Below are 13,584 nucleotides of genomic sequence, written 5' to 3' on the forward strand. Positions count from 1 at the left end.
CTTTGCTGTTCTGGGACTGATTTGCACTTTTCGCACCAAAATACGTTCATCTCTAGGAGACAGAACGCGTCTCCTTCCTAAGCGTTATGACGGCTGCGTGGTCCCATGGTGTTTATACTTGCCTACTATTGTTTGTACAAATTAACGTGGTACCTTCAGGCGTTTGGAAATTGCTCCCAAGGATGAACCAGACATGTGGAGATCTACAATTTTTTTCTGAGGTCTTGGCTGATTTCTTTGATTTTCCCATGATGTCAAGCAAAGAAGCACTGAGTTCGAAGGTAGACCTTGAAATACATCCACAGGTACACCTCCAATTGACTCAAATGATGTCAATTAGCCTATCAGAAGCTTCTAAAGCCATGACATCATTTTCTGGAATTTTCCAAGCTGTTTAGAGGCACAGTCAACTTAGTGTATGTAAACTTCTGACCCACTGGAATTGTGATTCAGTGAATTATAAGTGAAATAATCTGTCTGTAAACAATTGTTGGAAATATTACTTGTGTCATGCACAAAGTAGATGTCCTAACCGATTTGCCAAAACTATAGTTTTTTAACAAGAAATTTGTGGAGTGGTCTAAAAACGAGTTTTAATAAACTTCCGACTTCAACTGTAAATCTGCTTGAAAAACTATTACAAGACTTGGAAATTGCTGTCTAGCCATGATCCCCAACACCTTGACAGAGCTTGAAGAATTTTGAAAAGAATCTGCAAATATTGTACAACCCAGGTGTGCAAAGCTTTTATGAAGACTCACAGCTGTAATCCCTGCCAAAGGTGTTTCTAACATGTATGGACTAAGGGTGTGAATATGTATATTTTTTTTCTTCATTAATCACATTTTTTTACAACTTTTTTCTTCTACTTTGACATTATGATATTTTTTGTAGATTGTTGACAAAAAAATTACAATTAAAATTTTTTTAATCCCACTTTGTAACACAATAAAATGTGAAGAAATCCAAGGGGGGAGGAGGGGGGGTTGTGGACTTTCTATAAACACTGTAAATCATTGATCTGGCCCCCGGGTCTGCGTGTCGCTGCGTGAATGCCGCTACTGTCTCTTTAAATTTACCCAGGAGCCCCTTAAGGAGCCCCAGGGGCCCCAAGCTCGGCTCCCTACCCCGAAGACAAGCAGAGCCTTAAAATACATACAGGAGGCCGCTATAGCTTACCATACACAAGAGACACTCACACCCGCAGACTCGAAGAAGGATATGACCGACCAAATGTCGAGCTGATATATGAAAAGTTAACTTGGCTCCAGAGCTGAGCGCGTGGGGGGACGAGGGGCACATTATAAAGACAGCACGGGGGCACCCAAAAAGCGATGGGTCCGAACGTGTTCTAGATAGCTTACAAAACGCGTGCCGAATGATTCTCCAAAAATACCGTGCCTCCCTGGTTTATCAAGGCGAATTGAAGGCAATCGTAAATAGTGTAACGTTGCAGAGTAATGGAAGAGAAAGAGACGGGGGAGAGCGAGCCCGTGGTCCACCCGTGTGCTGAGCAGACAAATTCTCTCTCATTAATAATAAGCGGAGAGGAGGAAGCAACACGAGAGCCGAGTGACTTGGGACACTGTTCAAGAGGTAAATATTGTCATGTTTTTGTTTCGAGATTATGGACACTCGACCCCTCATCCGCCCGCCACCATTAGATACAGTTAATCCGTGTGACGGACAATTCCATCTAGCAGCATGCCCTCTTGTGTCAGTGGCTCCACTATAAACAAAGGCAAAATAGCATGCTGGCTGCTTGCTGTGATGCACAGTCGCCACCCAGCGGAAACCAGCGGCTGGCTAAATCGGCTAAATGGAGTCGCTTCCCCCTCTCTGATGGCTGTGGTGCTGTCCGCAATTTTATCCACAGATTAACGATATTATTATGAATCCCTATTTTTGCCTCATCATATTTCTAGCGGAATGAATATCTGGAATGTCAGGCAGAGTATGTGCCACCAGCCATCTGAGAAATAGGCCTTGAATTGTAGGCTAAAAGCTTTGAAATGTGCAGTTTCATTATATAACCAATACCTACTGTAAGTGCATCTCTTAACACTCTCTCCCTCCTAGAGGAAGACGATCTGACCAATGGCCACGTGGACAATGACGGCGATGAGGAGATGGTTACCCCACTCTGCTCCCCGGGCACCAGCTACTGGAGTGTCACAGAGGGTCCCGACTCCCCCTTTCTCCTGTCCCCCGTCCCGGGCCCCTCGGGGATCAAGGAGAGAGTCCAACGCGCCTCCCGTCCCGGCTTCAGCCGCATCCCGGGCCGGGACCACCGGCGCTACTACCACGAGTACTGGCGCAGCGAGTTCCTGATGGACTTTGACCCCCGTCGTCACGGCATGATCTGCATGGTGTGTGGGAGCTCGCTGGCCACTCTCAAACTCAGCACCATCAAGAGGCATATTCGACAGAAGCACCCAGATTCCCTGCTGTGGAGTGTGTCCGACAAGGAGGTGATTCGCTCGGGCTGGGAGAGCCACCTGAGTCTGGAGGGGGGCCAGAGGTTGTACTGTCCGGCCGGAGGGGTGGGCGCCGTCTCGCAGGGTCAGGAGGAGCAGCTGCTGGACTGCGCACGCCGCTCCACCGGTGGGTTGGGGTTTTCTGGAGACTGGGGGGGGATGGAATGAAATGACATTGGCCTAGTTTTATGATAACATTATTGAGTTTCAGGATTTTGCGCTTGGTGGCAGTATGAGCATGTCTGATAAGAAGTGTGTATGTTGTACAGTCATACCCGTGCTGCTAACATCCACTTTTACAGTAATGTAAGATGGTGATGTCTTTGTGCAGTAGCTTGGTGTAGTAGTAAGGCATTCCCTTGGTGGCCTATTTCGTGATTCACATGAACATACATTTCAATTGCATTTCCCCTCCATCTCTTCCCACAGGAAAACCCGATGGTATGGTGACCCCCAAACTCCAGCCCCGGTCCACCACCCCATCTCCCCCTACACCGGCCCCCCGCCAGCAGCAGGAGGAGCTCCCCGGGCCCTCGGCCCAGACCCTGGAGCGCTACCTGAACGACTCGCTCCACGCCTGGTTCCGACAGGAGTTCCTCATGGAGTACCAGGCGGCGGTGGGCAGGCTGGTGTGCATGGTGTGCGGCCACCCACTGCCCTCGCTCCACCTGGACCACATCAAGAGCCACGTGCTGGACATCCATCCTCAGTCGCTGGTCTACAGTTCGGAGGAGAAGCACTGCATCCTGCAGACCTGGGCTCAGACGCATGGTGAGACAGGGGAGGAGGGCCGTAGTTGAGTATAACAGCACAGGGAAAAAGGCATTCTGTCACTGCGGCTCTAGTTTTGTATATGCAATATGTCTTGTGTCTTGTATAACGCTAGAAAGAGTTAAGTGGAATCTTTTCAGCACCGAATTTAAAAGCTTTTGTTGAAAAAGCGCTTGATATTCTGTTATTCCCTATTGATGTCTTCACTCACTCATATACTCTCTCCCCACCCCCACCACAAGCCCCAATTTCAGAATCTGACCCTCTGAACGACTTCATCAAATCGGAGCCCAACACCAAAGACGAGAGAGAGGCTGGGGTGGACTTCTTCTCTGATGACCTAGAGACCATCCAGATCGGCGAGGACAACAATGAGGAATTGTCCCAGATACATGACATGGTTGGTAGCAGTGATGGAGGTGGTGTTGGAGCTCCAGAGGTGACCGGCCCCATACCCCCTCTCCGCCAGCCCAGGAAGAGGCGTCTCCGCGGGGGCTTCCCCTGGCGCCTGCGCCTGGACTACCTGGTGGCCTATGGGCCTCAGGGTCGTGGCACCTTCTGCATGGTGTGCTCCCAGGCCCTGCCCGTGGCCAAGGTGAGCAGCTTCCGGCACCACATTCAGGAGTGCCACCCTGAGACCACCAGCCTGGCCCGGGAGGAGAGAGAGGCCATGGCCGAGGCCTGGACCAAAGAGGCCCCCACGGAAGACCACCTGGCCGTGCAGATGAAAGAAGGTAAAACTTACAAGTTCCCCAAAAAATTTAAGAAAAAAATTGAAATACTAAGTGATTCACCAAGTGGTTTTTGCCCCCCCCCCCCCCCCACCCCCACCCCCAACAGAAGTGGACCCCAGTGACATCATCAGAGTCCATGTGGCAGGAGAGATGGGTGAAAAGGCAGCACCCGACAACAACAACAACCACCGGACCTCCAAGATGTCCGCCATCCAGACAGTGAAGAAGGAGGAGGCGGTCGCCACCATACCTGCCACTCTGGGACGCCACGGACACTACCCGGGCAAGGACCAGCGGCGGAACTACCAGGTGCGCTGGCGGATGGAGTTCCTGATGGATTATGACTGCCGGCGACACGGGCTGATCTGTATGGTGTGCGGGGCGACATTAGCCACTCTTAAAGTCAGCACCATCAAGAGACACATCCAGCAGGTCCACCCTCATTCTCTGGAGTACAGCCCTGACGAGAGACAGCAAGCCCTGCTCAGCTACAACCAGACAGCCCTGCACTTCGTCCACTCAGACGACTGTTTCTCCTCCCAGGACCACGGACAATCGGCAGTCGGAGAGACGGCCGCCAGCCTCTTTGTCAGTTAAGACGAGGCACGGTTGTTCTCTGTTCTCCCCGCTCCAACCCCAAGTCTCTCTTTCTCAGGAAGTTAGAAACATGAGGCTTGGTAGAGCCCTGTCGTGAGTGGTGTCTGGCACAGTCGGTGATTGATGTGTCAGGGAGCTTACAATATAGCACTTTCTGTCCCAAAAATGTACTTAAACCTAGCTTTGGGTGTGTAGGTGATTGAATGAGAGGGTGTTTGAGGTTTATTGCTTAAGACAATGAACGCCACTTAAAGATGCGATTATCTTTATTCACTTACGTCAAATACATCAAGTTATTTCAGAAATTCCTTGTTTACAATGAGGTAAATGGACTTCCTCCATACATTTTTCTCATTCTTGAATGAGAAGATCTTACCTTGCATGTCTTTTTCAGTGTCACAGTACTATTGTTGCACCGGCCAGCAACTATTTATGCTTCTCATGAGTCTCCTTAGCAAAAAGTTTCACACACAAAAAAAATATCTATTTTATAGTGTTCAATATTTGAATGTTTTTTTTTTTTTACAAGCACTTTTAGACATGTTTTTTACAAAAGGGTTTGTAATTGCGGCCATTTTGTCTACTTCGTTGATCAAATTAAACGATGCCACTTAAATTTCATTTTGCATGGCAATTCTGAAGTCATGCATGATTGTGGAGGGATTGCCTGGAATGGCTTAGGCGTTTTATAAGAGAGCATATTTATACAAGATGTCACATGCAAGATTTCCATTTCAGTAACTCACCTATTACAAGGTTTATGCAACAAAGTGATAAATAAAATTAAACTATTACAACAGCGTCAGGAAATAAATTGCCAAGTTGACCACCTATGAAATGAGCGCCTCGGTTGCCCTTATTTCAGTGATCTTTAAAATATCACTCCACCAGGAAAAGCACAACTCAGGGATTGTCCATTTTCCATCTGTGCTCGCTCTTTCGCTCGTTGGTTATAGAGCATCAAAATTACTACACGAAACATAATACTTTACAACCCATTGACTAATTCATTTGTTCAAAGAACCAGATGGCAGCATTTCTCCAGTTATGTGGAGAGGAGGGACATAAGTGTCCAATACCACTCTCTTTCTCTAACCTAAGCTGGTGTAACAGTGTAGGTTCCGTCCCTCTCTTCGCCCCAACCTGGGCTCGAACCAGGGACCCTTGCACACATCAACAACTGACACCCCACGAAGCATCGTTACCCATCGCGCCACAAAAGCCGCGGCTCTTGCAACGCAAGGGGCAACCCTACTTCAAGTCTCAGAGCGAGTGACGTCACCGATTGAAACGCTATTAGCGCGCACCACCGCTAACTAACTAGCCATTTCACATCGGTTACACTGGCATAATTGGTGACTCGGGCTGGATCTGAAATTGTTACCAGTCAAATCTGTGCTTTCTCCGTCCTTGTTTCATGAATTCCTCTCAAAGCGCATTGCAGGGCCAGAGGGACCTTGAAGCCTCTCCTCTAATGCACTTCAATAGGAATTGAGGAAACAAGGAGAGGAAGCAAGGATTTGACAGCTAGTAATGTTTTCAGACACAGCCCCAGTTTGTGCAGTGGTCTTTTTAGCATGCAGGGAATGGGCAAGGAGTGGTGAAATACTTATTACATCTGGGCTTTGAGCCACGTTGGCCACAGAAAGGTTAAAAGCTTTGAGTGACTCAGCACTTATTATTTAAATATGAATAGAACTTAAATATGGTGAATATGTGATTGAATAAATCAGAATAAACCTTGTTTGTTGCAATGATTTACGTGTATGTTTGTGTCGGTGTGTATAAGGGGCACGTTAAAATTACCCTTTGGTGGTACTTAGTTGGCTTGGGTGAGGACACAAGCAATGATCTTCAGTTTTATTTAGGGACTGAGTCCCTCATCTTTCCTCAATTTCATGTTTCAAGTATCCGCTCTGCATTTCGTCTGTACATGGTGAAAGGTTGAGACATGCATTCTGTCATAAATGATACTTGTAATAAAAAAAGTGTCCGAATAATATTGTCTGACTGGTTCTCTGGGAAATTATGGCAAAAATTGACTCGGTCATTTGCAGACAGAAGGCACTAACTCATAAAGCAATACATTTGCTGATTGGGTTTACCATGTCTGTGTTATCTCAACATGCAGACCTGGTCTAAAATGAGTAGCTGCAGTATTATCTTCTTATCAAAACCACTCATATCACCATCCCATCCCTCTGTCCAGACGGGAGCGCGAATGCTAGACTCAATCTTGTTTTCAATCTTGACACAAATGTATTTCCCCGTGGTTCAGACATGCTGTAATGTTTAAATGTTATAGAGCAGACCACAGATGGAAAAACAAATCAGCCAAAGCGGTGTCCTTTGACATATGTTTATTAATTCCACTTTAACATCACTACAGGGACCACAGTTATTTTTTTTTCGCACATTTTCTTCATTTCCCCCCCCCCCCAAAGCTCCAAAATGTGATCAAAAGTCATTGCTAACAGACAGAGCTGGAGATGTTAGTTAACACACCTAGTTACCAATATAGTCAAAAGCTAAACAAAGAATGCCAAAGAAGAAGAAATAAACTCCTGCCAACCCCCTCCAAGAAAGGAAAAAAACTGCAGGAAAAATGAGGAAAAAAAATACATGCTTGAAGGAAACCAGTTTAAAATGTAGAATTATATTGTAATTGACAAAGGAAGAATAAAGACACTAAAGTAAGAGGTCTGTATTAATCGATTGAAAACATAGGTAGCATTGCCTTCAATGAAAAGGTTGAGGGGGAGCGCCCATGAAAAGCCTGACTGTCTGGAACACCTTCTAACCATGAGGTCATCATGGCAACTGAATGTATAATTAGTCCAGCATCACAAGGACACATTGGTTTGCAGACATTGGATACGTTCGACTGTGGGTGAGCGGGTATGTGTGCGCATGTGAAAAACAAACATCCAGAACAAACATATCCAATGGCTTGACTCGATGAATTGAGGGTAGAGTTAGACCTTATGAATGAACCTTTGAATGAACTGCCACAGAGTTGGATACAGAGACACGTATGCACAAGGGAACCAATAAGCATTGTTGCGCCACATCTCTGTGAGGCGGTGTGTACACTGACAACATCAGGGCCACTGCGAAACACTGGTTTTCATGCATGGGGAGGAATGTTCTATCAATGTTGCAGGGTAACATTCAGCAGTTAACATACATTTGAGTAGTAGTAGTAGTAGTAGAAGATGCATTGAGGCAATGCGAAATGGTCATTGTATAATTTATGTTACAACATTGTTTTATCTTTAGTGACCATCCAATGTAGAGGGATTCCTCCCAAAAATTACAACGGAGGTGCCAACTTACTTTGAGCACATTGTCTAGGAGTACTGACGATCAGAATAGGAACAGTCTTAATATTTTTCAAATTCAATTTCTAAAATCCCTTTCGAAGACACTTTGCCATTGCAGAGAAGTAGCCCTAAAATAGATGACTATTGTTTTTATTGAAACCAAAACACAATTTAAGCAATCACAAATAATGATCATCTTATAAACAAAAACAAAAATGGGTTAAGAATATGATACAGCCTACATAAAAAAGTATGCGAATGTTTCCAGCTCATGCAATGATATGCGCTACATGGCATTCAAAGAAAAAAATTAACTAAAACCCATTACAACACCCACCAAATCTTTTCTCGCATCTATCGTTCCGTCATAGTTAATACGTCCAGCTACTGTCAAAAACTGGTCGCTCTTTGAACCCATATCCAAGAGGTCTCACTGGAGAAATCAAGCGGTTATGAAGCTTCATGAAGCAACTATGAAGCTTTATGGAGCCTTTACGAGGCTGAAAAGCAGCAATCCTATAAGCAATAAGAATCATATCAGTAATAGTAATAATATACATTTTACAGGTGACTGTGAAACATTGATGTCGACTTGAACAGCTGCGACAAAAAACAAGTTATGACTGCTGTAAGAGGGAGTTCTCCTTTTATAACAAGCAAGGCTAACTTGTTTCATACAGCAGAGAAAGAGGGAGCCCGTTGTAGTGTATATACAGAAAGATTATACCAAATGCATTCAAATCAAACAGGGTGAACTAGACCAAAAGTATCACAGCTGGTTCAGTGTTCCAATCCTTTTATTTAAACCTGCTCGTGGGATTAAAAAAAAAAGTTCAGTGCATTGCAGAAACGTTATACATACATAAGTGCCTTTAAGGTGAACAAAACACAATAACACCAAAACAGGCCAATCCGTAACAGTGAAATCCCAGTACCACGTTCCAAACACAAACTTGATATCTTTTTTGTTTATCCATACAACTGCCAAAGAGCGAGAGAGCAGGAAAAAGACAAGCCACAATTTACACCCAAAGGTACGTTTTTAAAATCATTTTGCTCTTTTTATGTGTTTTACTTTTCTACTTGTTTTGTTTACTTTCAGCTAAATATATTAGTTAAAAGTACAGACATTTGCTTTTTTAGCGAGACTAACACTCATCCTTACTCGTCAATGATAAACCCTACACACTCCAACTGTACACTACAAAACCAGGTCATAGATTCCGTCTAGTTCACTTGACCCCTGCATCATTTTTAGTGTGCCCAAAGACAGGCGACCTGCCACGGCATTACATCATTTCCTCCCGCTAGACGTGTTTCCTGTCGACACAGTAGGCGCAGTTCTTTTTCTAAATGCTCTTAGTTAAGCTGCGTGGTTTACATTGAATATTGAGTAGCAATACTTTGTTTTCTTCTACCTAGCTGGTTCAGTGCAGATGGTATGATGGTTGGTGGAAGGGAGGGAGGGAGTGGGGTTAGAGGGTGGATAGGGGGAGGAGGACTGAGAAGGGGGGGAGGGCAGGGAGGAGGGGATTTAAGATGGGATAAATGTGATGAGGATGGTGATGAAGATGTCTGCGGGCCGCTCATTCAGCTTTCGTACGCTTGACGGCTCCAGGGAGTTTCTCTTGCAACCTGGAAGAGAAAAGGTAAAGAGAACATGTATACCATCAACATACACATCTCTGATCACCTGGCACCACTGATATCGTATATGAAACTGTTAGTTTAGGTAGATTGTAATCGGAGACATCCTGTTGGCATTTAAACAGTTTTGGTTGGGAACACTTACTTTGCCATTGTGGTGTTGACTTGAGTGCGTGCAATCTCCATGTAGCGATCAATCTGGGTCTGGGGAAGAAAGAGAGGAAGACAAAAGTGAGTTTTACATTAAATTACAGATCATCTGGGTCAAAAACAGACCTCATCCGAATAACATGAAACAATGCCTCATTGTTCACACAAAATGAGTTACGAGATAAAAAACACAAGTAGACAGATGCCACGACCGTTACCGTATTACGGTTGTTATGGTATTAGGGGTTGTTATGGTTACCGCGTGTGTGTTTAGACGAGTAAAACGCTGCCATTAATCTAGGCCTCCGTGAATTCAACAGACCTCTACAGTTCACAGTAAGCATGGAAAAGATATGGAAATATTAAGTAAAGGTGATGACTTTATTCAACTGGACACTTAAAGCCATCTTGTAACTGTGACAGCAAAGTGACTTGTCCCATCAGCCTTGTCCTATGATGACGATAAGTATGCAAAAATAGCCTCCAACGACTCAGAGAGCCCGGTCATCCGGTGAGGTCACACAGAGTGGAGCGGTGGGTGATGACTTGTACGTGCCCGCAAAGTGATGTCATCATCATCATCATCATCACTGTTCACGGGTGATCCAGAACCATATATAGGTCTAAGCTCTCGGTAAATGGTATGATTCACCAGCATGACTCATCGCTACATAGTTCTAAAGCACGTAACGCGATAATAAAAGTTCTCTACTTCTTTGATGTTATAAGAAGACAAAAGGGTCAAGGGTCAGACTCTCACCTTGTTCTTCTCATAGAACGGGGGCACGGCAAATAGGAGGATGTCAGCTGGAGGAGAGAGAAAGAAAAAAAACTTTGAAATAACAAAAATAACAACTAGCAACTGACCTCGACAAAAGGCACAACGCATCACAGGACTATATAAAGTGACCATTTATAGTCCATAACAATAATAATAATAATGAAGTCGCTTTCAGGGAGGTAGACAAAGGACAGTGCAGAACATTTTACTAGTAAGAAATCCCCCCACAAAAAACAACCAATTAGGCTGTAACACCTTGTAAACTGCGATGTCGTGACACGCCATTAAGCAAGTTTAGATCAATATTCCTCACATACAGTGTTCGTCAGAGCAGCAGGCTATTGGGTAGTGCTGGTCTAATGAGCCAATCATCTGAAGGCCACAGTCTGTGCCGCCAGTGACCTCCGACTGTCATCAGTCATGTCAATATAGGAAAAGGTCACTGGTGGACACTGAACAAGTGTGGCACGCTAACAACACGCTAACAAGACCCACACAGTGTTCTAGTCTCAGCAATTGTCTTGAGCTTCTATTCTAAACAATGCCATTTACCAAGCATTATAGCGATGTAATTGCACAGTAAAAATGCTGGGACTGGGTTTTTAGTAATCCAGTGAGATTGTGAACTAACATTTTAAAAAATAAATAAAAAATGTAAAGGAAAATGTTTGATGATAAACATTTTATGAACTTCGACCCCCTTTCAAGTGTGTCCCATTGCCCAGGTTGGTTTAAACATGCATGAAACATTTGAGCATTTGACAGTTACTGTACGTCCACAGGCGCCTGAGCAATAGAGCAACTGCATCCCCACTTTCAAAATAGGCGTGCAAATATTACATGATTAAATCTGTGAAATTATTTTGTGTCTGTATGCACCTATGCAGCAAAATGAAAAAGCACAAGATGTGCGTACCTTGATAAAAACAGCTCTGCTTTGTTTGGTAAGTAATAACGACCAAATAAGCCATTTCTACCCTCGTTGCATCAAATATGTATGCTACTGAGACAAGTTTTAAACATTTTCATGGTGACACCGACTGGCACTTTAAACATCGGCGCCAGAAAAATTCCATGTCAGGTAAGAAGCGGAACAGTCAAGCCACGTGTTTGCTAAGTCCACACTTGTTATTCCTCTTACTTTTCATGATTATTCTGTTTCTTCACGATTTGCTGTCAAATACATTTAGCCGACTCACTGTGGTGTGTTGTTAAATAGGCCACTATTCAACAGAATGACAATTAAACATTTATTAGACATTCATTTATAGCAGCCTAGTCCTGTAACTGCGGAAGACACATTCCAGTTGTACAGCTGACTAGGTATCCCAAAATGTGTGGTTTGAAGAACCAAAACGCAGTTACATCATCTAGGCAATGCTGTTCTTTGTTTCTATTCATCAAATTAGGCCTACAGAATAACAACAACAAAAAAATCTAATTTTATATGAGTAGCTTGAAAAAAAAAAAACATGTTTTTGTATGAAGTAGCTATTATGAAAGAAGAGGTGGGAGACCACTATTCCAACCCAAACTGTTCAAATATGACATATCACCAGAGCTACATTGTTATTGCAGATTCAGGGCTGCAATTTATGGATATATAGATCTATCTATATTACGCACACAAACACACAGTAGATATAATATATATAGATGCCAAAATATTAGCAATATTATTTTTATGTTAACATACGACAAACCAAAACTCCAGTTTGAATATTCAAGATTACAGTTCTTGTTCAATACCATACCAGATAACACTGCAATATTGAGAAAGAAAATGGTTAAAAGATAAATATAAATTCACATGTGTAATTGTACTACATTATTGTGATCACATTATTTGTGTAAAAAAAGAAAATGAGAATTTAACGTGCAATTGAACTATGTTTTTTTTTCTTAACCGACAAGGTAGAAAATTCTAATTGTTATTGTGAAAAACAATATTATTCCTCCCATTTTCAATTTAATTTCCTCATTGTCATGTGCTATCCTAGCCACATTCTTAACAGTTTGGCCTCTCAACTGATCACTGAGGGTGTGATTGTCAGGGGAGGAGCAGGATATTTTTGAGTCACAGAGATGGTAGGGTTTCAGACCTGTCAATCAATCACTGAGCTGCAATCAATCATTCAGCTGCTGATTCAAAACCTTTCCCCTCAGGGCCCTAGCTGCTACTCTGATTGGCTGCAGTGCAGTGCTGAGTGCAGTGCTGATGTAGCCTCTTACCCAGGATGAGGACGGTGATGCCGTTGAAGACGGCTCCTACGTAGGTCAGCAGCCACATCACTACAGCCAGCTGGGAGAAGAAGAAAACAGACCCGGGTCAGAGCCAATGATGCCATATTAAGTCAATGATTAGAACACTGGGTGCCTGGGGCCTATTCAGAGGGGTGAAGCGGTTCAAACGTTGCAGAGTGAAATGTAGAACAGGCACGGTTTTCTATCATCGTGTCATTTCTATGCATTACATTTCTATCTGAAAGTTAGGTACAGCTGCATCCTCCCAAATTCATCCTCGGTTTATACATACCCATTGTATCCATACTCAGGAGGATTATAGGAGGATTAAGAAGAAGTTGCCCCTTAACAACTGTTCTAGGGTCAAATATTGTAAAATTTTGTAATCCCATTGTTGGTTTATGCAATGGCATGGGAGGTAGGATAATCTGATCCTAGATCTGTGGTTAGGGGCTACTTCTACCTCCAGCTAGGGAAGGGATGGAATGTTGATGTAATAGGCTGGGAGTGGAGCCACAGCAAGGAGCAATAACCCTGCATGAGTGGGCATGGGATCGACCAGCAACAGTCGTCTTGGACTGATGGGCTGGTATGTCTGGTTGGCTGGGCTATAATGAAGTGTTAAGACTGGCAGTAGCTCTCCTCTCCTCTCTTCCCTCCCCTCCTATTCACTCGCTCCACAGAGAGCTAGCTGTGAGCTGCATTCTGGGTCAGCTAGCTAGCTGCTATCGGATGGCCGCAGAGCTAAGCCAGGGCTAGTGTCGCGCCTGCCCTGTGTGATTGACGCACACGGGCATGCCATTGACATACCGTAAGCTCTCCCGCTCTCTGTCATGGTCACATGACGAAGAGCTTTACTG

At 44.1% G+C, this 13,584-nt stretch overlaps 2 protein-coding genes across 5 annotated transcripts in view; one reads left to right on the forward strand and one right to left on the reverse strand.

The window, feature by feature from the left end:
* Window positions 1–1,095: 1,095 nt before the first annotated feature.
* Window positions 1,096–6,579, forward strand: LOC106577527 (zinc finger translocation-associated protein). The gene is made up of 5 exons (XM_014155626.3): window positions 1,096–1,596; window positions 2,080–2,604; window positions 2,907–3,248; window positions 3,491–3,982; window positions 4,089–6,579. The coding sequence occupies exons 1-5, from the start codon at window positions 1,461–1,463 to the stop codon at window positions 4,577–4,579; spliced, it is 1,986 nt and encodes a 661-aa protein (XP_014011101.1). The 5' UTR covers window positions 1,096–1,460; the 3' UTR covers window positions 4,580–6,579.
* Window positions 6,580–8,681: 2,102 nt separating this feature from the next.
* Window positions 8,682–13,584, reverse strand: part of rtn3 (reticulon 3) — a 33,068-nt gene continuing 28,165 nt past the window's right edge. For all 4 annotated transcript variants that reach the window (XM_045701317.2, XM_045701315.2, XM_045701316.1 and 1 more), the window contains 4 exons: window positions 12,713–12,782; window positions 10,460–10,506; window positions 9,695–9,753; window positions 8,682–9,537 (listed from right to left, as the gene is read on the reverse strand). In XM_045701317.2, coding sequence (XP_045557273.1) covers window positions 9,489–9,537; window positions 9,695–9,753; window positions 10,460–10,506; window positions 12,713–12,782 — 225 coding nt within the window. In that variant the 3' untranslated portion in view covers window positions 8,682–9,488. The remainder of the gene's footprint in view (window positions 9,538–9,694; window positions 9,754–10,459; window positions 10,507–12,712; window positions 12,783–13,584) is intronic.

This window comes from Salmo salar, chromosome 18 (genome assembly GCF_965601325.2).
Source record: "Salmo salar chromosome 18, fSalSal1, whole genome shotgun sequence".
NCBI classification, from domain to species: Eukaryota; Metazoa; Chordata; class Actinopteri; order Salmoniformes; family Salmonidae; genus Salmo; species Salmo salar.

What these genes read in the sequence shown, in the direction of transcription:
- LOC106577527 (XM_014155626.3), top strand. Translation starts at nt 1,461, where the DNA reads ATGGAAGAGAAAGAGACGGGGGAGAGCGAGCCCGTGGTCCACCCGTGT. An exon ending in CTTGGGACACTGTTCAAGAG is followed by an intron (nt 1,597 to 2,079) that starts GTAAATATTGTC and finishes TCTCCCTCCTAG; the next exon opens with AGGAAGACGATCTGACCAAT. An exon ending in GGCCGTGCAGATGAAAGAAG is followed by an intron (nt 3,983 to 4,088) that starts GTAAAACTTACA and finishes CACCCCCAACAG; the next exon opens with AAGTGGACCCCAGTGACATC.